Source organism: Populus nigra, chromosome 1 (genome assembly GCF_951802175.1).
Source record: "Populus nigra chromosome 1, ddPopNigr1.1, whole genome shotgun sequence".
Taxonomy (NCBI): Eukaryota; Viridiplantae; Streptophyta; class Magnoliopsida; order Malpighiales; family Salicaceae; genus Populus; species Populus nigra.
The window spans coordinates 5,568,293-5,595,124 of record NC_084852.1 but is presented as its reverse complement, the minus strand read 5'-3'; the positions used below and the strand labels follow the sequence as shown (position 1 = coordinate 5,595,124).

Here is a 26,832-nt window from a genome sequence, read left to right as displayed (position 1 = left end):
TCTTTTTTAACGATGATGTGATCTTTAAAAAGAGTGTTTAATAAACTAATACGTAGCCCTATTAAACATTTAATAAGGTAATTTATCAATAAAATTTAAAATCTTGAATTTTAATCCTTTTACTGTCGGAAAAAATAAAAAATTCCAAGACTCAAATCCAGGTTCATTGCAATAACTAGGGGTTGGGTCCAGCGGCAATGGGCCAGTTCTCTCCGTGAAGTGAATCCTTGCTGGTAATGAAATCCGTTTCAAGGTCTCCTTGTCCGGAAGGGGCATGAGAATACGCTGGCAAAACATAAAAAAAAACGAACGAATATTCAGCACCACCAGCAGCAGCAGCAGCAGCACGCCACCTCCCACCCCCACCAATCAAATAATCGTCTCCTGCTTCTCCCCAAGATTCCCCTATAAACAAAACCTAAGGAAACACCCATAACCATAACCCTTCCTTCCCCTCCTCCTGTTTGTTTGTTTCCCAGGAAAAACCAATCATCAATCAATTGGTTGATTTATTAATTAGATTGAAAAGGGAAGAAGAAATGGTGTCACCTGGAAACGCGGCTTTGCTGCTCGACTACGATCAATACATAAATATGGATGCTATAAATATTCCAGCTCAAGATCCCAATTTCTCTGCTTTCTCTTGGCCACCCCTTGTTCAACCCCATCATCACCATCAACATCAACAACAACAACAACAACAACAACAACAACAAAAACAACAACAAACCCTAAACGCTTTTGCTCATACAGCCACCGTCTCTTGTCCTAATTTCGGGTAGGATCTCTCTCTCTCTCTCTCTCTCTCTCTCTTTTAAATTAGGGTTTTTGTTAGCTTTAGATCATATCAATAAATAGTAGTTTTTAGGGGTTTTAGTGGTTAGGGTTTGTTAAGAGTTATGTTAGATTCTGTTTTGTGCCTGGTAAATGCTAGTGGTCAGGTGAGTTTTAAAATCGGCTTATGTAATTGCTTAAAATATGACCACTTTTGAATTATTCCTCTGAGAATTTGGTGGTTGATGCCATTTTTATTGCTAGATGAATTGCTCGGCCGAGATTTGAAGGATGGTTACTGTGGGATGTATTTGCCTTGAATTGTCTTTAGAGGTTAATGTGCTTTACTGACGTGAGCTTCAGTTCTAAGTATTAGGAGTTTGAGTTGCATCACTTGCGCACGAAATTGTAGTACAACTATGCTGTATAATGAGAGGAGTGATTGTGTATAATCAATTAGTTGGAAGTCTGATACCTGCAAATAGCGAGGTTTTACTTACTTTCCTTTGTAGTTTAAATCGGGCAGCTTTTCATTTTTGCTTGGTAGTTAGTGTTCAGCAATTCCATTAATGAGAGAGAGCAAATATTTTCACTTGAAGGCAGTTTATAATGTTCCATTCTAAGTTCCCTGTTGTTTTGTTTATTTTCACTCGCTTCTTTTCTTTCTTTTGGGATGTATACTCTTCTTGTTTTGGATGTAAAAACATACTTGTCGCAAGCACTTAAATTGATTTGGACGGCTTTTTTCTTGCTGCTTTTGTGGTTATTCATCTCATCTCTTATATTTCTATGTGCATATGTGATCATCTGTGCAGTGCGGAAATTGATGGATCATTCGGGGAATGTGATGTGCAGAAGGAACCATGTTCCAAGAAGAGGTACATTACTTCTTTCATCTCTCTCTGCTCTACTCTGTTTAAAAAGGAAGGGGTGGGGTTCATTGCTGAATTCAACCTTAATTATTATGTGTTTATTAATCATGTTGAGCTGATACGACTTTATCCCCCTATATGTATTTTCATTGAGAATCCGAACCACCTTTTGATGCCCTTATGCTGAGACAGGACAGCAAAGACCTGGTTTACATAATTAATGGTCTAATGGTTTTCTAGATGCCATCACATGCAATCAAGCTTGCTGGTAATGGTTGTTTTTGAAGTGAAAGTCTGAAAGATTCTACAGCACTAGATCTGAATCAGAACCATGCCAAGTGCATTCATTGTATTTGTTTTTGTACTGCCTTATGATAACTGTTGCTACTAGCGCCCCAGTGGGACCTATGTATATTGGAGGTGTTTCCAAACAAGCACCATGAAGATGATGTTACATTTAGTACCAGTGTAGAGTTATCATGTAACCTAATCTTCTATTCTGAATGCAGTTGATGAAGTGATTTTTTATTTGGTACTTTGTTGATCTGTTCTGCATTTACCAAAGCGTGATGCATGGATGAATTTTTTATTTGTTGTTTTACATTTTAAGTAAGTGGATTGGAGTGAGCAAGTCTGTCATGGAGTGATGCTATCCCATCTCTCTCTCTCACGTTTCCTTGCTGCAGGGGTAGATCTGAATCATGTAGTGCATCTAGCTCCAAAGCATGTAGGGAAAAGCTGCGAAGGGATAGGCTGAATGACAAGTACTCTCTTATTCTCTCTCTTATCATCTGTCTCTGTCTCTGCTTCCCCTGGGCACTCACATTTTTTATTTGGAATGTCTACCAGGTTTATAGAATTGGGCTCTATCTTGGAGCCTGGAAGAACTCCCAAAACAGATAAGGCTGCTATTTTGGTTGATGCTGTCCGCATGGTGACTCAGTTACGAGGTGAAGCCCAGAAGTTGAGGGACTCAAATTCAAGTCTTCAAGAGAAGATCAAAGAGTTAAAGGTCTTTTGGCATTTATGTGCTTCCAATTCTATTTTTTTATTTTGATGGACTTGTGGGCTTTAGTTATATATTCACGTATTTGATTTCTTCCCTTTGCATAATATCCTGCATCCTAATACAACTACTGATATTCTTTTGAACTGTCCTTTGTCTTGGATAGGCTGAGAAGATTGAGCTTCGTGATGAGAAGCAGAGGCTGAAGGCAGAAAAGGAGAAGCTGGAGCATCAGCTGAAAGCTATGAGCTCACAACCCAGCTTCATGCCTGCCCCTCCTGCAATCCCTGCTGCATTTGCTACTCAAGGCCAAGCACCTGGCAAATTAATGCCGTTCATTGGTTATCCAGGAGTTGCAATGTGGCAGTTCTTGCCACCAGCTGCAGTGGATACATCGCAAGATCATGTGCTCCACCCACCAGTTGCGTAAATTGGCGACGTGCTATGAATTGGGTTTGTATTTTGTACCAAAACAAGTGCATTTATTTTGTCATTTCTTCGTCTGTATTAGTTTTTGCTGAAGTTCTCACTGGATTTGGTGGTTGACTGATTGTATTTCAATCTGGACGTTCTATTAATTGTCGCTGGTGTTTACATGTAAATTAAATAAGTTTAGTCTGGCAACCTATTTTTAGGTTTGGCTTACTTGTAGGGGGTTCTTTAGCTGTTGTTTCCTTGAGTTTGTAAACCAGGGATTGCAATGTAATCTTAGGCTTTAGAAATCCACTGGTTTCTTCTAGGTCACCTGTTACTGGTAAAGTCTGTGGGTCACCTTAACCTCAGCTGGACTCGGGGCCCTCCGAACTAGGGGATCGCTTTCTTTTAATAAATAAAAATTTCACTTTGGCTAAGTACTAATCTCTTGTCCTCAATGGTCGTGGAATTAAGCATGCATGTGCCCTGTTCTTTGTAGCTAGGAATGGTAATGGGTTGAGTCTGGGCGACCCACCCGCACCCAACCTGGATCCAATCCACATAGCGAGTGGAGTTTTGGTTATGAGACGGTTTTGATGGTTAAATTTCATTTTCCAGGCAAACGTTCTGTGAAAACTCTGAGAAAATTGGATCTGTTTCTCAGAAGTCAACTTGCCATGACATGGTATCTCATGCTGCTTGCAGCTCGAGTACGATCTTGGTTTCTAAATCTTGCATTCCTGCTAAAAAAATTCATGTTCTCGAATCCCCTGAAATTCTCACATCCAATCATTCAAAAGTACAGATCACAATTTCTACAACATAAAACTCTCTTCCCACATATGGCTCTCTCTGAAAACCACCACCACCACCACCATGTCCATTTCTACTTCCATGTTTCCTTCCCCTCGCCTCTCCTTCACCAATTCAGAAGTCCTTCTCTATCTTTCCACTCCGCCTTAGCTTCCTCCAGCTCCCCTCACACTTCCAAAGATGTAGTCATTCATCCGGCCGAGTCCCACATTAAAGAACAGAGGCATCGAAGCATTTCAATCTCATAAAGTCATTCATCCGGCCGAGTCCCACATTGAAGAACAGAGGCATCGAAGCATTTCAATCTCATAATTCATCTAGCAACGTGGAGCACGTTGACATTTCTTCAGCCAGCAATACAGAGCAGAATCTTGAGTGCAGCAGTGTTTTTGGCGCCAGAGAGTTGGCAGTTGCTTGATATCAAAACGGTAGCCCAAAGCTAGTAGTCATATTCAAACCGAAATGGGGTTTTGAAGAGGAGAATGACTTTGGTGATTTGAGTGGCTCTGTGGGATCTTTGCAGGTGATTTATTCATTTATGAGGCTGGAAGTTAGGGGTGTTTTGAGCAAGCTAAAAGGAGTGATTTTCAAGTGCGTGAGAAATGGACTGTTCTTGTTGAAGGAGGAGAATTGAAGGCTGTTTCAAGGTTTAAGGCACATCTATAGAGAATGCTTTGTATAATTTGATGGCGCTATTAATTCGCCAATTATAAAGGCTGCCAAGTTTTTTTTTATATTATTATTATTATTATTATTATTATTGATATAGAACTTATTTTATTATTGTTGTTGATATAGAGTTTTTTTTTTTAACTGTATGAAGAGGATTTGTTACTTGTTTTGTTATGGATGTGTTTGTTTTTTTTAAAAAAAAATATATTACAAGTACAGTTTAAGAAAAATAAATGTGACAGCAAAAGAAAAAAAGAGAAGAAAATTAAAGAGAGAAAAAAAAATTATAGTGGTCGTTGGGCTAGGTCCAGATGACCAAGCCTAGTAGCCTCGGCCTGGCAATTAGTGGGTTTGATTGCCCAAGCTTGGGCACCCCGGAACTTTATATATATATATATATATATATATATATATATATATATAGCAAGAATAATAGTGCTAAATGCTGGTAACGGTTGAAAATCCATAACATGCTTAATTTCTCATTAAAATTGAATCAAGATTTGAAGTAATAGGGACGGGTTGTTCACCCACAGAGGATGAATTCTAAAAAAACCAAGCAGACAAATGCCTGGTTATGAATATTTTACTTTCTGGATTCAAGGCCTTGGATTTGTGAAGAACTCTCTCCTCTCTGCTTTTTTCTCCTTATATATAGACATATATTAATCACGATCGCAGTCAACATTTTCATCTCAAAATTCAAGTTAAGATGGCCTAATATGACAGCCCTTTATGAACTTGTCAGAAAAGTTGATGTACTTAGCCCACAGGGGGCGGAGCTGAGGGAATGCTATATCTAGCCAAGGCTTTGCTCGACCATTGAAATGGATGACTCCGGCAGTCTCAGCATCTGCCAAACTTGTATTTTCTTGGTAGCCTAGACCCAACATGTGCCAAAAGGGATCGATAACGTGGACGTGGCCATGGAATGCTATCAGACCTGGAGGTAGTGTTCCTAGCTGCCACAAGCTCAGGTCTGATTTCAAGTTCTGAAAGGAGAAAATGAGAACAAGTTTTCGATAACTTAGTAGCCAAGAAATGTCACGAAATGCTTGAAAACTATGTGGATATTTATATTGATGATTACCTCTTCAACCCAGTGATGGTATGTTGTGCTTATGTTGGTCTTCCTCCAAGCCTCTAAATCAAATATGTTCATGCCATAAGCCCAGGCACATTCGTTCGGCTTGAAATTTTCTGATATCAAGGGATGAGAGAAGTTCAAATAGCTCTTCAACTTCTTTGACATGACAAACTTGTCTTCTCCTCGACAGGTTTCTACTGCTCCGTTAACCTTTCCATTCATGTCAATGTCCCAGAGAGGCGAAAGATCGGACTGCACCACTATGTCATCGTCTAGGAACACAACCTTGTTTAGGCTTGGGAACAACTGCAAAAACAGAACATTGACAGTGAGCATTACAAGCATCGACTTAAAAAGCTTATGTTTGTGCAGAATTACTGACTATTTTATTACCTCAGGTAGATGAATTCGGATGTGATTCATCACTGAATTGTACTTGGGACTAAGTGTTTGTAGTTTTGCTGCGATAATATGAGGCTTCTCAGTGTTATTTGCTACAATTGCAGATGAACCCCCTCTAAACTGTGACCTCACCCTTTGATCCTTTTCCATTGCTTCCATGACTGGCACTTTCCCCTTTGCGAACCAATCGAAATGATGCAATGCCTTGACCTCAATTATTGCCGGAGCCAAAGGGTGCAGTGAGAACCATGCTTGCATAGGTGAATAAGTCTTCCTATCTGTTATTATGTGCAGCACAAACTTCTGGGGGCGCAACGCATTTTGGACAAGTGAATTGGCAACAACAGCAGCAGCAAGCACATTGTCTGATGCCAGGACAAAGTGAAAATAAGTATTGTCAACAAGCGCAGGGACGAGTTCCGGCAAGGGGAGCTGAAGTCGAGCAGCTGCATTAGTGGAGTGCTCACTGGCTAGCCTCAAGGCAAGGCAATGAAGCTGCTTCGGTATGCTACTTGATGCTACATGCCTGTACAGATATTCTTGGATTTTGGCATTTCTAGTCCTTTGTTCAAGCAGAGTGACCTGAGAAATATCAATTGTTGACAATTTTTGCGATAGAAAATTCCCACAACAAGCGTTTGACATCAAACAAAAGAGAGAAAAGTGTGGTACCATTTCTCTGAGCTTGAGAGCAAAAGTTTTCGCGTCTAATCTTGTGTTCTTGACTTCGTCCATAAATTCCTCTAATGTTTGAGGAATATCACTCCTTCCCTTCAATTCATCATTGCCAAGTGGTTGTTCTAGCACTTGAAACATAACCTCTGGTACCTTCAGATACCGAACAATAATCTCAATTAGCAATACTTAAATTACACTAATCAAGCTTAATGCCACAAAAATCCTAGGGTTCAAGGAGTTTACAGCTGAGTCAAGCCTTCTCCCCAATATCCTTGGCCCTAGTCTTTTCCCCAAGCAGCCTATCAAGGCAAGATTAATTAATAAAAATGATAATCAAATCATATTGCATATATATTAATAAGTAATAGTAATTAATATATTATTAGCCTCTCATAAGCTAAGGCTGTTCACACCAACCATAGGTTAATATATCAAATGGTTAATTATTACATCTTTCTATATCAAATCTTTTGACACGCTAATTAATTATTGAATATACCAATTGACTAACTATAATTGGGAAATAACTATTGTAGATAAATGTTATATGTCGGTCCATCTTTCACTTTCACAGGATTTTTAGACATTTTCTGTGAAAACCAGGGGCATGTGCGTAAATTCATGTAGCCAAATGGTGGGCAATGGGAATGAGTGCTTCGCAAGGGCTGAACTACCATATGCTTTTATATCTTCCAATTTGGTCCTTAAATTCTTAATTTTCTCATGATAGATATGCATTGTGTCCGAAAATAATAACATACTTTCTCACCAACTTTCTTAATTAAATTTGGATATCAAATTAATATGCTTACTAATAATCAATTTGCTAAACATGACATTTTGATTCAATTAATGTTCATGATGTTTGGAAGTAAGATAGCTATTGTTTTTTTAGTGCGTTTTAAAAATATATTTCATTTGATAAAATATTAAATTGATGTTTTTTAATATTTTCTTGATAGTTTTAATATGCAGATTTTAAAAATTAAAAAATTATTTTGATATATTTTAAAGAGAAAAATACTTTTAAAAAACATTATACACCACAATAACAAACACACGTGTGGCATTTAGTAAAAAAAAATCACTTGGATCCTTCTTTTTCTTTTTTTTGTAAGCTAAAAAATAAAAGTAACTATAAAAGAAAAATCAAAGCTTGAGGATTTTTTCGTGTTATTATTATTGGTTGAAGCAACCTCTAAATGAATAAATCTAAGGATAATACATGATAATAATATTAAAAAAATAAATACCAAAAAAAATAATTATTTCAGTACCTATATATTCTCTCTCTACTTTGGAGAAGAATATTAGCATCACTGGCTAGACTATATATAAAACATCCTTGGAGAATTATATTTCGATTTTATAGCTCTTAAGCCAATATAGACAAACGACCTTGTAGAGTGATCAGAACAGACATTTATGTATAAATTCTATGATAAATATAATTAGATAGAGCATAATAAAGTCTTGAAACGATGTTTTTTTTAACTCTAGTGGTGAAGCTTAGATATTGCCTAGAAACCCTAAACTCTATGACTTATTGAATTAATTAAATAATTAATTAACTAAAAAAAACAAGCCGGCCAGTAGTTGTTATGTTTTCTATCTTAATAATGTTTTTGGTCCATCAAACACCATTATCAAGATTTGAAGCTTTATCTTATGATTAATCTCTAGTTCATCTCGCAAAAAACATCCTTCTTGATTAAAACGATCAATATCATCGATTAAAGCTAGCAATTATATTTAGCATTTCTTAAAATCTATTAAGAGAGACATGAAGAGCTGGGAAGATCAAAGCAGGGCGAATGCAATATTATTCAAAATGTGTACCTAGTGTAGAGCACTTGGTTTCTCCATCAATGGAGTCAACTGTGGACAAAACGAACACAAACCGGAGAAGAAACGTGAAGAACAAGAGAGAATAGAAGAGCATTCGATAAGAAACCCTTCTAGCTCCAACCCTCACTTTGATAAACTCTCTAACACCTTTTCCAGGAAAAACTGTAACATGCCTCAAACTCGGCGATATATGAAGCTGCATTTTGTTTTAAACCGCGCACAACACAGCGAAACCAAGAAACAAGAAGCCCGAAATAGAGCTGTGCCTCGTTTTCTTTCTCTTGGTTGGCTATGTCATTATTTGGCAATCACACCCAAAGAAGAACTGGCGATGAGTAGAAATGCGAGAAACCCAAGTAAGGATTCTGCTGTAAAAAGGAAGGATTTGATGATGGGAGTTTAAAGAGGTTGCTATCGGTCACCTAAACTTGCTTAGCAATTAGGCTAGACATGTGCGTGCGTCTGGATGTATACATATAACATATATACATATAACATATATATATATATATATATATATATATATATATATATATATTCAAACTTGTGCTGCGGATCTTTTAATACACATAAGAAAGGAAGGAGGGTTGTTAAGTAGAAAGAGACATGGGACTTAGAAGAGGCTATGGTGTTTGTTTTTCAAGGGTTTGGAGACTTTGGCTTGGCATTGAAGGTGGGAAGTTGAGAGAAATGGGTTTTTTTTATATATATCTAAAGAAAATTTACATAAATTTGACTAGAGGTTACGTTGTTTGGTGTTACATAGCTTTGCCAACACATGAAGTTTTTTTTTGGAGACATGCTAAAGGGAGTTTGGACTCTGATATTACAGGCCTTCTAAAATGGAAAGTGACTCTTCGTCTTGGACTGCATTAATTTGGAGTGTAAAGGCAGGAAACCATTCTTCTTCTTCTTCTTCTTCTTCTTCTTCTTCTTCTTCTTCTTCAAAAACAAATCAAGGGAAGACCTGAGAGATCATAATCGGTAGCAGGTCGTTTGTTTCATGAAATGGCTTTTACGGTAATTAATTGGTCTTCCGGCATATAATAACACCTTTTATTTTGTTAAAACAAGAAAGAAAGAGAGAGAGAGCGATCGAGAGAGAAGATCACGATAGTTTGGAATGTGTTGTAGATTTGATGTTAATCAATTAATTATCTCTAAAAGCAGATTCCCTTAATTTATTGAAAAGAATCTTTAGCTTTATTTGGCCCCTCTAATTATGTTTACTTTGGTCCCTTTTTTACCTTTTGTCCTAATCTCATCCTTCTACTCTCTACTATAGGCCTGTTTAAGAGTGTAATTGCAATTGATTTTCAAAGTGTTTTTCGTGTTGAATTGCATCAAAATGATGTTTTTTTATTTTAAAAAAGTTATTTTTAAAATCAGCGTATCAAAACAATCCAAAACACACAAATTTTTTTGAATTTTTAGCCAAAAAAATTGAATTTTTTGAGAACTCCCAAACGGTGCCAAATTCTTGACTTCTTGGCATCATTGCCCAGTTACATCCTATCTTTATGACACCAATCTTATTAGAGTAATTGGATGACATTATTAAAAAATAGAGTAGGAGGACCAAATTAAGAGAAGATTGAGAGTAGAGGGAGCAAATAACACCATTAAGACATGATAATGATGGAGGCCGTGGCATCTCCTTGTCCTTTTACATTACAGGCTCGACGTCAATTCACCATGAGATTGCTAAGACGACATTAAGGATAGGGTAATGCATAATTTATATGACCTTCTAGGGATTTTTTTTATTATTATTATATAACTAGACGTTACTAATTATTAACGATAGTTTATTTTGTGGGAAAATACATTGCTTTGATGTTAATTTAGACCATTGTAGAGTAAAATGAATTAAGTTTTTGCTTGCTTGACCAAATAATCCTCATTGTCGTCATCTTTATATATATATATATATATATATATTCAGCCCGGTTCAAGACTCAAGTTCCAGGTTTTGATAGGTTTATCAGGTTGCTCGGGTCAAATTTTTTTATAAAAAATTTTAAAACGATGTCGTTTTAGTAAAAAAACAAAAAAAAAACAAAAATCAACGGGTTGCAACCGGGTTTTTGACCAGATCAATCGGGTTAGTTGAGTCACACCGGGTTTTTTCTTTTCCTATTTTATTTTTAACCCGGCCCGGTTCTAGCTTCGATCGACCGGATTCCAGGCTGATCCGTCAGGCCAGGCCTGGTTTTAAAACTATAATATATATAGAAGAGAGAGAGAGAGAGAGAGAGAGAGAGAGAGAGAGAGAGAGAGAGAGAGAGAGAGAGAGAGAGAGAGAGAGAGAGATGCCTTGCCTTGCATGGCCAGTCCTCTCTACAATCAAAATTTGACATTTCAGTCTTGAATAAAATCCACAGCTAAAGACCCTTACCGTGTGCAGGTGATGGGTAATTGTCATTAACATGATATTAGGGCTTGCTTTGAAAAAATTAAAATGTTCGGCCAAAGCCCATCAAACAAATCTAAACGCAGCGTATTATTCAGTCCTTGTATTCTTAATAATTTCTTGATGTGGTCTATTTACTTTTTTTATTCACTAATTGATCTTTATACTCAAGAAAATCTCTCGATGTAATCCCTCAACTTAGTGTTAATTCTTGACACGTGGTCTGGGATGGGCTAGACATGTGTCCACTTTTTCTGGTATGTCAAGAATTAACAACAAATTGAAAAGACGTGGAACACGTGAATCGCATATGAGAAAATCCTTCCAAAAACGTTGTAAAAATTTTAATGGGTGAGCATTTTTTTCTAAAACAAAGAACTACTTGTTGTTTTTTAAGATAAAAAAAACGTAGTAAATATTATCTCTAGTTTTATAATTTAAATTGTGAATTTAATATTTTAATTTAAGTTTATTTTAATTTATTTTTTAATTTTATTTTTCAATATTTGATTGGCTGAAAATTAAATTTAATAATTTTCTTCATTTGTTTTTCATGAGGTTATTTTAATTATATGATCTAGGTTGCTGGTTTAGCAAGTTACCTTAAGTTGATCCAAGTAGTTTGTTTTGTTTATTTTTTTAATTTGATATTTTTTTTAATTTCATTCTTCTTTATTAAATTAATTAGGAATTGATTTTCATAATTTATTTTGATTTTTTTTCTATAAGGTTAATTCGGTCTCTTGAATGGGATCAAAGATGTAACATATTAACTTATTTCAGTCGAACATATTAATGTCTCAATATTTAAAAACAAATATCATCCAATATATTATCGTATCAAAATATAATTATAAAACATGTTAATAATATTTAAATATTTGTTTTTACATAAATTATATTTTATATTTTGGGTCAAACAAAAAATTCAAATAAAATACATTGTTAAAGATGTAAAAAACTATTATTAAACATATAAATTACATGATGATGAAAAGTGTAAATTATTAAAGAATATATAAAAAATAAAATTCAGATCAAACTACAAAAGAGTTTTTGTAATCATTTCTTTTTAATTTTATCCTTGTCTAATAAATACAATTAAAAATGTAACGAAGACTTGTCTAATAAATCCAATAATTTATCCTTAGATCAATAATCAACTATAGTCAGAAGTAGTTTTTTTTTTAAAAAAAAAGAGAGAGAGAGAAAAGAATAGCCCAAGAAAACATAAAAAAAAATACAAGAACTATATATATAAATAATAATTAACCCATGGATTAACATGAATTGAAAACATGGATTAAACGGTAGGTCCAACAATAATAAATCAGAGACTAGCTAGCTCGTGGTCAATTATCTAACCTTCTAGTAGTAGGGTTGAATAACTTGTACTAGTTTATTTTGTGGGCAAAGACATTGCTTTGACATCGAGTTATCAATCGAACATATATCTATCTATCTTGCTTTGTAGCTAATTATATTATGAGTTGTCAAGACCACATCACACTTTGTTGTCATCATCGTTGTTGGTCGTAATTTATCTACAATAATAGAGGGACGAACGGACTATATATATATATATATATATATATAGAGGACTATCCTTGAATGACTACTTCTCCACAATCAAAATTTAACACTTCATTTATAATAATACAGAATTAAAAATATTATGTGTTTTTGAAATTATTTGAGGAAAAAAAAATTTAATTGATGCATAAATTGATTCCAGAATATATTTTTTAAAATTTAATTAAAAAAACCTCTCATGATCAAAATATAATAGGAGGACAAAGCCTATTATTGAAATCCAACAGAAAAATGACAAAAAAGTTTATATTACGACACTAAAAATATGTTTTGGTTGGTATTTGAGATAGAAGATAAAGATAAAATTATGTTAATTCATAATATATAAAATAGAGTACTCATATTTTATTTTATTGATAATGAATAAGACACCACAAAATACATTTTTTTTGTTTTTTATCATTAATTTATATTATTATCAAACTTGATATATTTAAAACAATAATTAGAGATTGTTTTTTCAAATTTAGTTTTAGTTTATATTGAGTGCTATAATTTTAATTAAAAAAAAGACTAAAAGATTTGGTTATTTTATTGCTCATGTTAATGTTTATAGCTGTTTTTTTTTTCTTTTTAGTCTCTCAATTGCACTTTGATCCCTAAACTTTATTTCTTTTCAATTAAATCCTTACAAGTCATGCTGGCATAATTCTATTTATTGTTATTTGTTTTTAACTGCATGCCCTCGTCCATTGTGTCATTTGATAATCCACTGTTGAATTACATATTAATTTTACAAAAAAAAGATTTTAAGTTATTTTTAAGATAAAAATTGAAAGATCAATTATCGAAATTATATATATAAAAAAAAACATAACCTTTTCCTGCTTATCTTGTTTAAATGACATGGAAAATTTCATTTTGATCCCTTAAGTTTCACACTTTTCATATTTGATCCCTATTCCTTAGGGAATTTTGGGTTTTTAGGGTCTCAAAACTTGCACTTGATTTTTCAATTACTAGAGACACCTCCGTTGATCAAAAAATATTACAGACAGATGGAGCGTTGTTTGTCCATATTGACGACACATCATCCACACCATATATAAGTATCCACCCTTTCTACAAAAAAAAAAAAAAAAAAAACTTAATTTTGTTTAGAAGCATCCACCTATTTGTCTAGTATACGAGCCTAGACGTCATACCTTTTGGTCAAACACCTAGGTTAACCTTTCTTGCAAAGACACCTTTGGTTTTTATTATAAAATTATCCTTATTTTTTTATATTTTATAATAAGATTCATTTTAAATAAGTTTATTAGAATATATGAGCTTTTAAAATTATCCTTCTTAATAATTATATATGAGCTTAATATGCTTGATTGATTTAAAAAAAAAAATCATTAGCATTCCGTGCTAATGAAATATCTATTTTTAAAAACATTTATTGTAAATATTTTATATGATTTTTTTCATAATTACTATTTGTATATTTTTTTTATACATTCACTTTGAAAATATATGTTTTTTTAATTTTTTATTGAAACTTGCTTTTAAAATTATGATAAATCTTAATTTAAAAAACAATGCTTATGATAAAAAAAGATATTTTTTGATACATTAAAAAAGAATATAATATAATTAAATTATGATTTACTTGGTCATTAAATCATTTCATTAAATATATTTAATAATGAATAAATAATTAAGAATCATATATCAAATAAAACATTCACACCACATAAGTTAAAATAAAACATAATAAATAATGAAATATATTAATTTCACAAATCCAACTTGCATATGTTTAATTCAAACTACTTAGATTAGCAATATATAGTTGTAAATCCTATAAATGTTCATAATTCCATGAGAATCCTACTTAGATTAACAAAAATGAAAGACAATATTGAAATTTATATTAAGTTTAATATAACTCTATAAAAACATGTTTTTCTATTATTATTCAATCCTAAAAACTTCTCTTTATAGTTAAATATTAAATATTGTCTTTGACAATATGGTCATTGATTTTAATAAAGTATGATATACATGTTATGCCATTACAGCAATTAGAAAAATTCTAAGTTTAGGAAGAAAACAAGCCATATCTTTTTGTTTATCCCAAAATCTTTTTTCAGAGGACGAGCATAACCTTAAAAAGTTCCTGGATAATAGCACAACGTCATGGATCATGCTATTTGTAAAGTTGAAGATTTATGTTTTGTATATCTTATGGTTATAATAGGTATATAATATATGAGAAAATGAGACAAGATCCTAATAATAAATCCTAAACATTTGCTAACCAAGAATAAAGCCTAAACATATGTTTCTAATAATTGTACAATGATTTATATATAGAATATGGAGATACGACTCTAATACTCCCTCTTAAGTTGGAGCATGGAGATCTGTAATGCCCAACTTACATGATAATGCTTGGAATTGTTCTCGTCTTAAAGTTTTGGTGAAGACATTTGCAAGCTGATTGTAGGTAGGTATGCGATTAGTTAAGGCACGAATAACATGACAATCAATTTCTATATGTTTTATACGCTCGTGGAAAATAGGATTATGAGCAATGTGTAGGGCTGCTTGGTTGTCACAATATAAGAGCATGGGTTATGAACAATGAATGTTAAGATCATGTAGAAGAGTTTTGAGCTATGTAAGTTCACAGGTAATGGAAGCAAGAGCCTGATACTCAACTTCAGTAGAAAAATAAGAGACCGTATATTGCTTCTTAGTGTGCTAGGAAATAGGACTTATGCTAAGCTGAATGAAAAAACCTGTGGTGGAGCATCGAGTGAGTGGACAACTAGCCCAGTCTGAATTGGATTGAGTTGAGACTTGAAGAGTATTGGTAGTAGGGAAGAATAAGCCTTAGCCTGGAGTGGTCTTAATGTAATGAAGAACGCGAACAACATCATAATATGGTTGCCTCAGCTAATGCATAAATTGGCTCAAAATATTTACTGGAAACACAATGTCAAGATGAGTGATGGTGAGGTATATCAAACACCCAATAAATCATTGAAAATAGCTTGGATAAGAGAGGGGATCACCATCAGTATTATTAAGCTTGAGCTTTTGTTCCAAGAAAAATTGAGTAGGACGGAGTACCAAGATGATCGTTATTAGTAAGGATGTCAAAAGCATATTTATGTTGATTAAGGAATATATCAGTGGGAGAATGAGCAATTTTGAGCCCAAGAAAATATTTTAGTTTGCCAAGATCCTTGATTTTAAAATGATGAGCGAGCATGGTCTTGAAATTGTTAATAGTAGAAAGATCATTGCATGTCAGAAGAATGTCATCAATATAAATCAATATGAAAGTAAAAGACTGACCCCGAAAGTGTTTGAAGAGAGAGTGATCAGCCTAGATTGGGTAAAGCCCTCAGCAAACAAAATAGAACATAATTTAAAGAAAAAATTGCAAGATGCTAGCTTGGGGCCATAAATTAATTTATGAAGATGGCAAATAGGAGTCTTCTTTAGTGTGCAATAATCTGGTGGGGGAGTCATATAAACTTCCTCATCAACATATGTATGTTTGTGAAAAATGTCATGATCGTGAAAAAATATTTGAAGTTTATTGAACATAAATTCTTGATCATTATTAGTGTGCACATGTCGAATAATGTAATTGAATTGAGTTTTAACCATGGCAAAAAAAAATTAAAGGAAAGTAAAAGTACAAGATTTCATATGCATAAGATAAACTCATGTAGTACGTGAGTAATCATCCACGATTGTTAAGAAATAATATGTTCATAAATGTGAAGCGGTAAGATAACCACCTCATATATCACAATAAATTTGATTGAAATAAAATGTGTTTTTATTTGTATTCAAAGAAAAAGGCAGACTAGTGTGTTTTGCTCTACCACATATATCACAAGTCAAATGTTGATTAGAAATATGTAAAGTTTTTGGAATACATGAAGTAAAAGGGTGACCAAGTCGTTAATGCCAAATAATGGAGTCAGTAACCTTTTAAGAATGGAAAATTGAGGCAGAGAAAGGTTTATAGTGATAAAGCTCATCTCGTAATTCACTCATTCCAATCAGCTTCCTTGTTAATAGGTCCTGAAAAACATAAAAGGTTGAAAAAAATATGGCAACACAATTAAAAGTAATGGTGAGTTTGCTAATGGACAATAGATTCAATTTAAATGAATGCATATATAGAACATTAGAAAAGGAGATATTAGGGGAAACATGTAGTATATCAGTATGAGTTATATAAACAATATTACTATTTGGAAGTTTAATGGGACATGGTTGATGGAGGGTTTGAACGTTATCAAATGATGACAAATTTGAAGTTATATGATCTGAGGCACCAGAATCAATAATCCATTCATGATTAGGGAAAGAAGCAGTATGGCAAGAGGCAAGATTACTAGTAAAATTGGCAAAGTTGGTATTCGAAGGTGATAGAAGATCTAAGAGTCGATTGCATTAGTTACTAGTAAGGCCAGGAATAGTAATCTCAAAAGAGGTTAAATAACTAGTGACATTATGCACTGATATTGATGAACCAGATTGTCCATTACATGTTTCACGATATTAAGACTTGTTTTTGGGATAACCATATAACTTATAATAGTGGGATTTTCAATGGCCACGTCCTCTTCCCTTATTATCAGAATAATAAGAGAAGGGATGATGAACTACCATATTAGCAGCTTTAGTTGGAACACTGGAGATATGAAGGAGGCGTTGCTTTTCTTTTTCATGTAAAATCAAATAAACTTTTGTAACAAGGGGTAAAGGATCTATGACCAAAATCTGGCTACAAATTGAAGCATAAAAGTCATGTAACCCCATAATAAATTGAGAAACTCGTTCAATGTCTTGCATATAGATGAATTCTTTTAGGATACCACAAGTGCATTTTGGTGTGGGAGTGGGTATGACAAGTTCATCCCAATGACCATTGGGCGTGGTAAAATATGTAGAGATGGTCATGAAGCCTTGAATGAGAGTAGCAATGTCACGCTTCAATTTGAAAGTTCTAGGATTATTGTTTTGGGAGAAACAATCCTCAAGATTGAGCCATACATCACGGGACAATCATGATAAATTAGACAATTAACAATGGATTTATCAATGGAGTTGAGAATCCATGCCAAGATCATGTCACTACAACGTTCCCATAGTTGGATTTCTATTGTGGAGGACGCTGGTTTGGGAGGGCACCATTAACAAAACTCAATTTTGTTTTGGCATTCAATGTTATTTTCATGGCCCACTTCCAAGTGGGATAGTTGTCACCATTAAAAAGGATGGAGACAAGGATGACATCTGGGTGATCAGTGGAATGAAGGATATATGGAGAGGATACATTTGAAATTGATGAAGATGGGCTTCCTAAAATGGGGCATTGGACATGGCTATAAGAAGAAACAAGTGATGTTAAAGAACGTATACAGAGAAGTCAACTCTGATACCATGTAAAGTTGAAGATTTTTGTTATGTATATCTTACATTCATGGTTACAATAAGTATATAATACATAAGGAAATGAGACAAGATCCCAAGAATAAAGTCTAAACATATATTTCTAATAATTATACAATGATTTATATTTAGAATGTGGAGATATGGCGCTAATACTGTTAAAAACCAAGCAATTCAAAAAACAAACATTTACAATATAAAGGTTGGGTTGTTGGGAACAGAAAAGAAAAATGTTTTTTGAAGTTTTAATTCTATAATAATAAGATTTTCTTATTAATTTTTTATCAAATATGGTCACCGCAAAATATCATCAACCAACTAATTACAGCGATTGTAATAATGAGATCGATATAGTAAAAGGAAGTGTAAAATTAACAAAAAAAAAAAAACTAAAAGGCCTCAGTAAATTATTGTAGCATGTAAGGAGAATCATTGTGGATTCAAGCAATGTAATGATAATTTTATCCTTCATTGCTCTTAACAATTACCTTGGCACTGAGAGCAAAATTATATTTTTCATGGTACCCAAATGTCATTTGAGAATTGATCAAGGGCAAAGTTGTTGTTCAACTTTATAATGCATAATAAAAATACTTTTTTTCCCTTGAAATCTAAAAAAAAAAATGGGCTTCTATTAAAGGGTTTTTTTTGGTCCCTTTCTTCTAATTATACAATAAAATAATGTTTATACCCTTGGCTTAGAAAGCCTTGTAGGAAGGGGTTTATTTGTCTTTGCATTCTTTTTTTATAGTAAAATTATATAGTTAACCTTTGACTTTTTGGATTTAAAAAATGACTTTAGACAATTACAATGGCAAAAGCTGTTGAAGTGGCACGCTCACCAAGACAGGCAACGATTCAACAACAATGAGGTTTTTTCTCTTACCTTTCGTTTCTCTCCCATGGACCTTGGTTTTCACACTAGGCCTTTAAAAATTTAGCTTTGTCCTCCATTTTGTATTTGATTTAGGTTTGATCCTTATTCTTTTGATTTCTATTTTCTTTAATTTTAATGGTTTTTGAAGTTTATTTTTTAATTTCATCCATCTCCATATTTAATTTAATTTTTTTTTGTTTACATTTTGGTTCTCATTCTTTTGATTGCTGTTTTTTCATCTTTTGTATTTATTTTATTTTTTTGATTTTTTTCCTTTAGAATTTTAATTCATTTTTTTCACATTTTGATCCTTATTTTTTCATTACTCTTTTTCTATCCTTTTCTTCATTTATTTTGTTTTCAATTTAGTCCCTGGTTAGTTTCTTTCAATTATTTTTAGTGCAAGATTTGGTCTTCATTGTTTTTTTATATATATAATTGAGGATTTTGTTTTATGATTATTTCTGCCTTTTACAAGGTTGTCTCATTCTCATGACTCGATTCACCAGTTTCAATGATTTACCTAGTTCGAGATTAGTATTTTTTTAAAATTCTTTTTAGAATTTATTTTTTTATTTTTATCATTTGACATTGACTTACTGAGCTATGAGATTTGTGATTTGTTCAGCTTTTTTTTTTTATGGAGTTATTCACATCTCATATCTCAAGTCGCAGGTTGGTCGGGTTAACATGGGTTGACTTGGTTTTTTAAAATTGATTTTTTACTCAATTTTATCCTTTGTCATTAAATTATTGATCCTTAAGTGTTGTCATTGTTTCTACCTTTCTTTGCCCAGGGTTATCCTGGGTGTGGGATAGTCAAGCATCTTAGTGTTCCCTCCACGAATAAACAGCGCGTCTAGCTCGATGGTGGCCAAAGTGGTGCATGTAGCCTTTTGTTTTTTTTATTTTTCATTCTCTCCTACTTGATTTTTGTGTTGGCCTTAAAGAAATCAAATCAACCCCTAAAATTTGTTATTCTTAAGATTTCATATGTATTCTCTTTATTATAGTTTTTAATTTTTTTTTTAAATTGTGGAATTAAAGGGATTTTTCAATTTTATCGTTGTTCTCTTTATTAAATTGAGATATTTTTTAAGTTCACCCCCAATAGATATTTTTACCTATCAGATTTTGTTCCTGTTTTTATTGCTATTTTTTTAGATGGTTTTTGTAATTGTTTTGGCAATTTCATCATTCTTTTTGTTTTTTATCCTATCAAATCTAATCTTTTTTTTATTATTGTATTTTTTTTACCTTGCAAGATTTTTTTTAGATTGTTTTTTTTATCCTCCAACATTTAATTGGATTGGTGTTAAGCTTCTTAGTTTAGTTTGAATCTAGAATTTAAAAGTTTGTAAGCTTAAAAAACTGACTCTGATTTACAAAGTTGACACAGACATGGATTTCCATGGTTTTTTAGCCTTTTTAAACCTTTTTTTTCATCATTTATCATTTTATTATTTTTTTATTCATTTTCTATGAGATTTTCGTGGTCAATTTTAAAATAACATAGGTAACCTTACTTTTAGTGTTTTTGGTCTTTCTTAAATTTAGATTCAATTTCTAAAGGAATTTTTTTTTTTTGAATTGAATTAATTGATTTCATCATCAAACGTTTAATTTTTTTTAGGTGTTGAGCCCAGGTCAAGAATTTAATGGATTGCGAGTTTGAGAGTTTAACCCGAATTTACAAGATTTGCATCATTTTGATATTTTTTCTCTGGTGAAAAATATGATTGGCCTATTTTGGTTTTTTATTAAATTTAATTTATTGATTGCATCCCTAGCATTTAATTTAAGGCAATATATGATGGAATTTTGTTTTTTTAATTTTTTTTTAAATTAGTATCCTTTGTTTATTTACTTTTTTTTATATTGAGTTATCTTAGTATCATGTCTCAAGTCATGGATTCAGCAAGTTCACTAGATTTGGCTCGACTATTTTTTTCATTGCTCTTTAATATTTTTGGATTTTGAATCAATGATCATAATTTTGAATTTTGTTCTTTTTATAAAAAAAAAATTACATTGTCTCGATATCTTTTCTGCAATAAAAAATTATAGGTCCGCAGCATTGCGCAAGCTACCTATCAAATAATGATGACCCGTTTGGTTCTACTCGCGGATTTTGACAACCTCACTTAATTTTGTCAGTATTTTATTTTTTAATATTTTTTTCATTGATTTTTTTTCTGATTTTATTTTTCTACATTTTAATTCTAGTGAATTGACTATCATTATTTTTTAGCTTTTTCCCTGTGATATCAGAGTTATGAATTTTTTATTATTATTCTCTAAAATCTAATAATAACACTTGAATTTTATTTTCTACGCTGCAGAAAAAATTGTCTTGGCCGCAGCGAATTGCTTGCTATCTATACAGGGAAACGCTTAAAAATGACAAATATGCTATTCACTAGCAATCTGATTTCTTGGGATATGCATTGATATATTTACAATATAATAATCTAGGAACTAGCATGCTGACCAATCTCTGGTGCTGATGAGCAGTCAGGGATTTTAAAAGATATGCCTGCGCCTCGACCATTGCATCTAGGTTGGTCCATGTCAGTACAAAAAGTTTATATGAGTGTTTCCTGCAGAGAATGAATACTCCAATGATTTCTTTATTTGGTAGCTAATAACCATGTAACGATCTCTACGAAGCCGGAAGAGAACTGCCTGTGGAAATTTCTTCTTTTGGAATGTTATATGGTGGTGACAAGCTCGAGTAAACCTTGTTCTTGTTGTCTTAACCAAACCCTTTGGTTTTGTCTTGGCCACAAGCCTATAAGTAGTCTTTTCATCTTCAGCTCTTGGACCTACCCTTACTTGCCATGGAAATCGTGGGTGCATTTGTTGCTGAAGTTACTCAATGTATGTCCATCTTTCTTTTTAGAAAGATTTCCACCCTTGTAAGTCTCCATGGTAATATGAAATCACTGCAGAGTGAAATACAAAAACTCATTAGCCGAAAGAACGAGTTAGAAGAAGATATTAGGCTAGCCATAACAGAAGGGAAGAATCCAACATCGCAAGCTTTGAATTGGATAAAAAGGGTGGAGGAAATTGAGCATGATGTGCAGTTGATGATGGAGGATGCTGGCAATTCTTCTGTCTGCGGAAGCAATCTAGACTGTTGCATGCATTCCGGTCTTCGACTCAGAAAAACGGCGAAAAAGAAGTGTGGAGAGGTTAAACAACTTCTTATTGATTCATGCACTTTGCATATCATGGTGCTTGACAGAAAGCCTCCAATAAAACCAGTGGAAAATATGACAGCACCATCTCTTGCAGGTCAGAAAGCAGCAGAAGAAATGTTAGAGGAGCTTCTGCGATGCTTGAAAGATGGTGCCATCAAAAGGATTGCTGTATGGGGGATGGGGGGAATCGGAAAGACTACACTAGTAAAAAACTTCAATAACCTTCTTGAGTCCCCTCCCTTGATGCAGTCATTCGACGTAGTCATTTGGGTCACAGTTTCGAAGGACTTGGACTTGAGAAGGGTTCAATCTCGAATTGCTGAGAGATTGAATTTAGAATTTGACGTTGGAGAGAGCACAGAAGGAAGAGCTATAAAACTGCATGAAACTTTGATGAAGACGAGGTTTCTTCTCATTCTTGATGATGTCTGGGAGAAACTTGATCTGGACATTGTGGGTATTCCACAAGATGATGAACATGCCAAGTGCAAGATACTATTGACAACAAGAAATCTTGATGTGTGCAGGGGAATGATGACCACTGTAAACATCAAAATGGATGTTTTGAATGAAGCAGCAGCTTGGAATTTGTTTGCAGAAAGCGCAGGAGATGTGGTTGAGTTGGAAGTAATAAATCCTCTAGCAAGAGCAATAGCTAGAAGATGTTGCGGGTTGCCATTGGCAATCAAGACCATGGGGAGTTCGATGAGGAAAAAAAACATGATTGAGCTCTGGGAGAACGTGCTTTGCCAATTGCAACATTCAACGCTTCATGTCAGAAGTGTTATGGAAGAAGTTTATCTGCCATTGAATCTGAGTTACATCTCGTTACCAAGTAAGATTCATCGGTGGTGCTTTTTGTACTGCTCTTTATACCCAGAAAACTTTTCAATTGAAGCAAATGAACTGATACAATGCTGGATTGCTGATGGCTTAATCGATGACCATCAAACTCTTGAGCAGTCATTCAATTATGGGATTTCTTTGATTGAAAATTTGAAGGATTCTTGCATGCTAGAACAAGGTGAAGGCGTTGGAACTGTAAGGATGCATGGTTTGGCGAGGGATATGGCCATATGGATTTCAATAGAAACAGGATTCTTTTGCCAAGCAGGTACTTCAGTGTCTGTCATACCACAGAAGTTGCAGAAATCTCTCACAAGGATTTCATTTATGAACTGCAACATTACAAGGATTCCTAGCCAACTGTTTAGATGCTCCAGGATGACCGTGTTACTTCTCCAGGGCAATCCTCTAGAGAAAATACCTGATAACTTATTTCAAGAAGTAAGAGCACTTAGAGTCCTGAATTTAAGTGGCACTCTAATTAAATCATTGCCTTCTACCCTACTTCATCTAGTCCAGCTCAGGGCCTTTCTTGTAAGAGACTGTTGTTATCTAGAAAAACTACCCCTATTTGGAGATCTTTGCGAACTCCAAATGCTTGATCTCTCTGGCACACGGCTGCGAGAACTACCCTGGAAAAGGGGTATGCTTGGTAATCTCAGATATTTGAACTTGTCTCACACCCTTTACTTAGAAAACATCGAAACTGGAACACTTCGGGGATTATCTAGCCTTGAGGCCTTGGACATGTCTTCCAGTGCATATAAATGGGATGCTACGGGTAACGTAGGAGAACCAAGAGCAGCATTTGACGAGTTACTATCGTTGCAGAAACTTTCAGTTCTTCACTTGAGGCTAGACTCTGCCAATTGCCTTACCCTAGAAAGTGACTGGTTGAAACGTTTGAGGAAGTTCAACATAAGGATTAGTCCAAGGAGCTGTCATTCAAATTATCTGCCTACTCAACATGATGAGAAGAGGGTCATTCTTAGAGGGGTTGATCTGATGACAGGAGGGCTCGAAGGATTATTCTGCAATGCAAGTGCACTGGACCTTGTAAATTGTGGAGGCATGGATAATTTATCTGAAGTAGTTGTCAGGCATAATTTGCATGGCCTATCAGGCTTAAAGTCTCTGACGATATCAAGTTGTGATTGGATCACAAGTCTGATAAATGGGGAGACTATCCTGAGAAGCATGTTACCTAATTTGGAGCATTTGAAACTTAGACGCTTGAAAAATCTGTCAGCTATTTTGGAAGGAATTGTCCCTAAAAGAGGCTGCCTCGGCATGTTGAAGACTTTAGAAGTGGTAGATTGCGGAAGACTGGAGAAGCAGCTGATATCCTTCTCTTTTCTTCGACAGCTAAAAAACCTTGAAGAGATTAAGGTAGGTGAATGCAGAAGGATCAAACGTCTTATAGCTGGATCTGCGTCTAATTCAGAGCTTCCAAAGTTAAAAATAATAGAAATGTGGGATATGGTCAATCTGAAGGGTGTCTGCACAAGAACAGTACATTTGCCGGTTCTGGAGAGGATTGGGGTGAGCAACTGCTCATTGTTGATGAAGCTTCCTATCACAGCCTACAACGCTGCAGCTATTAAAGAAATAAGAGGAGAGCTGGAATGGTGGAATAATATCACATGGCAAGATTATGAGATTAAATCGCTTGTTCAGCGACGATTCCAAGCATGTGCAGTCTCAACATCACTCGGAAAAGAAGAGAGGTCGATCATTTTACATCTGAAACAGCTTTTTTCCTTGTTTCCTGTTCTGAAACTATTTTTGCTGATTATAGATTGTTGTGGTATCTTTAAGAAGAATGTTGTTTCCTAATTATCCTTCTCCTAACTACATTTTGGATTATTCTTAATGTTTGTAGGGCTGAAGAACCAGAAACACCCGAGAGAAGTTGGTAAGCAATCTTGATGTGAAGTTCAATACTCCCCTCCACCAAAAAAGGGTTCGTTGTATGGCTGTCAAATATTCTTTTCCCTTTTCTTCCTTCTTCGTTTCTCAATTTTTTCGTGTAAGAAGCTGCAAGATAAAGAAAGTGGGCAGCCTTCTGTTGGGAAACCCTGAAGAGAAACTAATGCTGTAAGAAGTAGAAAGATAAATAATGAAATTGCCTTCAGTAAACATTGCCTTCAAATATTCTCTGCATATGGAATTTCTGCTTATCTTCTTCATTAGTCTATGCCATATCATAACATTGACCAATTCAGCATACAGCCCAAAGAAAAAAAAATCTTGGTCACAGTGGTCTACCTTCAAAATTAAGATCATTAATCCCATAAACACTTTTGTAGTTTCAGTAGTTCCTTGCCTTTGATTTTATTTTTTATTTTTCCTCAAGGATTTGGCATCCTGTTCACCAAAAGTTTTGCCATGGTGTTGCTTCGATTGTGAGTTCACTATAGTTGGAAACTGGCCGCCTTCTAAACGGCTCTGTCTTCTCTTACATTTACAATACTGTTAGATTCCAATCAAATGTTAACACCTTCGAGAAAGAAATGGATAATCTACCTGATCAGAGGAAAAGAGTGAAACATGAGCTTGAGTTGGCTGATCGAAATGATAAAATAGCAACAAAACAAGTTAAATGAGTGGCTGCAAAGAATTGAAAAGGCAATACTTGAAGTAAATTCAATGCAGGAAGGTATGATGGCCAATAAAACAAATCTGTGCACATGCATGCGGCAGTATAAACTTGGCAGGAAAGTTGGGAAAATTCTCAAGGAGGTAGAAAGGCTTCAGAAAGCTGGAAGTTTTCATGCAGGCATGGTCATTTCAAATCACCAAGCAAGCACAACCAGGCACATCCCTGGACCTTAGTTTCCTATGTTTAGTCGAAGTGTCTTTTGGTTCTCTTAAGAGTTCTTATCTGGATGAGTTGTTCTGGTTTCCTCTCCAAGTGTATTTATCTTCTAGCCTCTTTTGTGTGTTGTGAGAATGTGTGTTCGTTCTTTGTAAAAATTCTGCATAATAAAAGAACCATTCTCTTATTTCGTCAGCTTATTTTTCTTCACATAGTTGTTTATGGTCTTGGGTAGTGTGACTTAAGTCTCGCTATTTTTACATGGTAGCGGAGCTACAAGGGAGGTAGATGGTTGTTGCAACACCTTTGGTAAAGGAAAATGGCTGTAGTACAGAATAGAATGGAATGGTCGTGTAACTGGACTTGATATAAAGCTTTTGACAGAGTCCAATTACAAAGCTTGAAGGACTTGTCTTGAGTCTTTGTTAGAATTCATGAGAATCTGCCTTCGAAGTTTGAAACAAGCTAAGTTGGACTTGGTCTTTGTTATTGTTTTTTATCAGATTTTGCTCCCTGCAAGTTTTATTTCACAAACTCTGCAGTTTCAACAGTGATATCAGAGCTTACTTTATACGGGCTGTAAGGCAAGTTTTTTTGAATGCTTGAGTAAAGTAAAACAATAAAATCAAGTAGTTTTTTGCAAAATCAAGAAGCAACTTAATGGCAGGGTATTTTTTCGAGACTAAAATAGTCCCCTCTAAACCGTGGAAGAACAAATTGTGAAGACAGATTCTAAAAAATATATAATTTTAAAGGATTAAATTAAAAAACAAAATACAAAAAACAATTGGAGGACTGGGAATAAAAAAAAAAAAAAAACAGAGAGAGAGAGTGCTATTCCAAGAGCAATGCTATTTGAATGCAGCTACAATGCATTCACTAAACATTTTAGGTTTTTGTTTATACCTCAAATAATATCAAAAGTCTTGGTTTCAGAAGATGGAATGTGTAATATTTTTTCCCAATATCTCTTCCTCTTCTCCATTTATCAAATATAGGAAGATGACTCATGAAGAATTTTATGGTGATTAGTGAAAATCCAGTGAATCTTTTATAACAGGCTTGAAAACAGGACAAGAAACAGCCCAGAATTCTGGCGAC

The 26,832-nt window shown here is 34.1% G+C and overlaps 3 protein-coding genes across 3 annotated transcripts; 2 read left to right on the top strand and 1 right to left on the bottom strand.

Moving 5' to 3' along the window:
* Positions 1 to 174: 174 nt before the first annotated feature.
* On the top strand, positions 175 to 3,503 carry LOC133690811 (transcription factor ILR3-like). Its single transcript, XM_062111081.1, has 5 exons — positions 175 to 778; positions 1,590 to 1,652; positions 2,333 to 2,410; positions 2,496 to 2,658; positions 2,819 to 3,503. Exons 1-5 carry the CDS (start codon positions 540 to 542, stop codon positions 3,080 to 3,082), a joined length of 807 nt encoding a protein of 268 aa, XP_061967065.1. The 5' UTR covers positions 175 to 539; the 3' UTR covers positions 3,083 to 3,503.
* Positions 3,504 to 5,006: 1,503 nt separating this feature from the next.
* On the bottom strand, positions 5,007 to 9,031 carry LOC133690805 (probable galacturonosyltransferase 12). The gene is made up of 6 exons (XM_062111069.1): positions 8,558 to 9,031; positions 6,962 to 7,017; positions 6,713 to 6,868; positions 6,032 to 6,622; positions 5,642 to 5,944; positions 5,007 to 5,543 (listed from the first exon to the last, which is right to left on the bottom strand). Exons 1-6 carry the CDS (start codon positions 8,766 to 8,768, stop codon positions 5,259 to 5,261), a joined length of 1,602 nt encoding a protein of 533 aa, XP_061967053.1. The 5' UTR covers positions 8,769 to 9,031; the 3' UTR covers positions 5,007 to 5,258.
* A 12,670-nt stretch (positions 9,032 to 21,701) lies between these two features.
* On the top strand, positions 21,702 to 24,832 carry LOC133691014 (disease resistance protein At4g27190-like). Its single transcript, XM_062111323.1, has 2 exons — positions 21,702 to 24,640; positions 24,796 to 24,832. Exons 1-2 carry the CDS (start codon positions 21,702 to 21,704, stop codon positions 24,830 to 24,832), a joined length of 2,976 nt encoding a protein of 991 aa, XP_061967307.1.
* Positions 24,833 to 26,832: the final 2,000 nt, after the last annotated feature.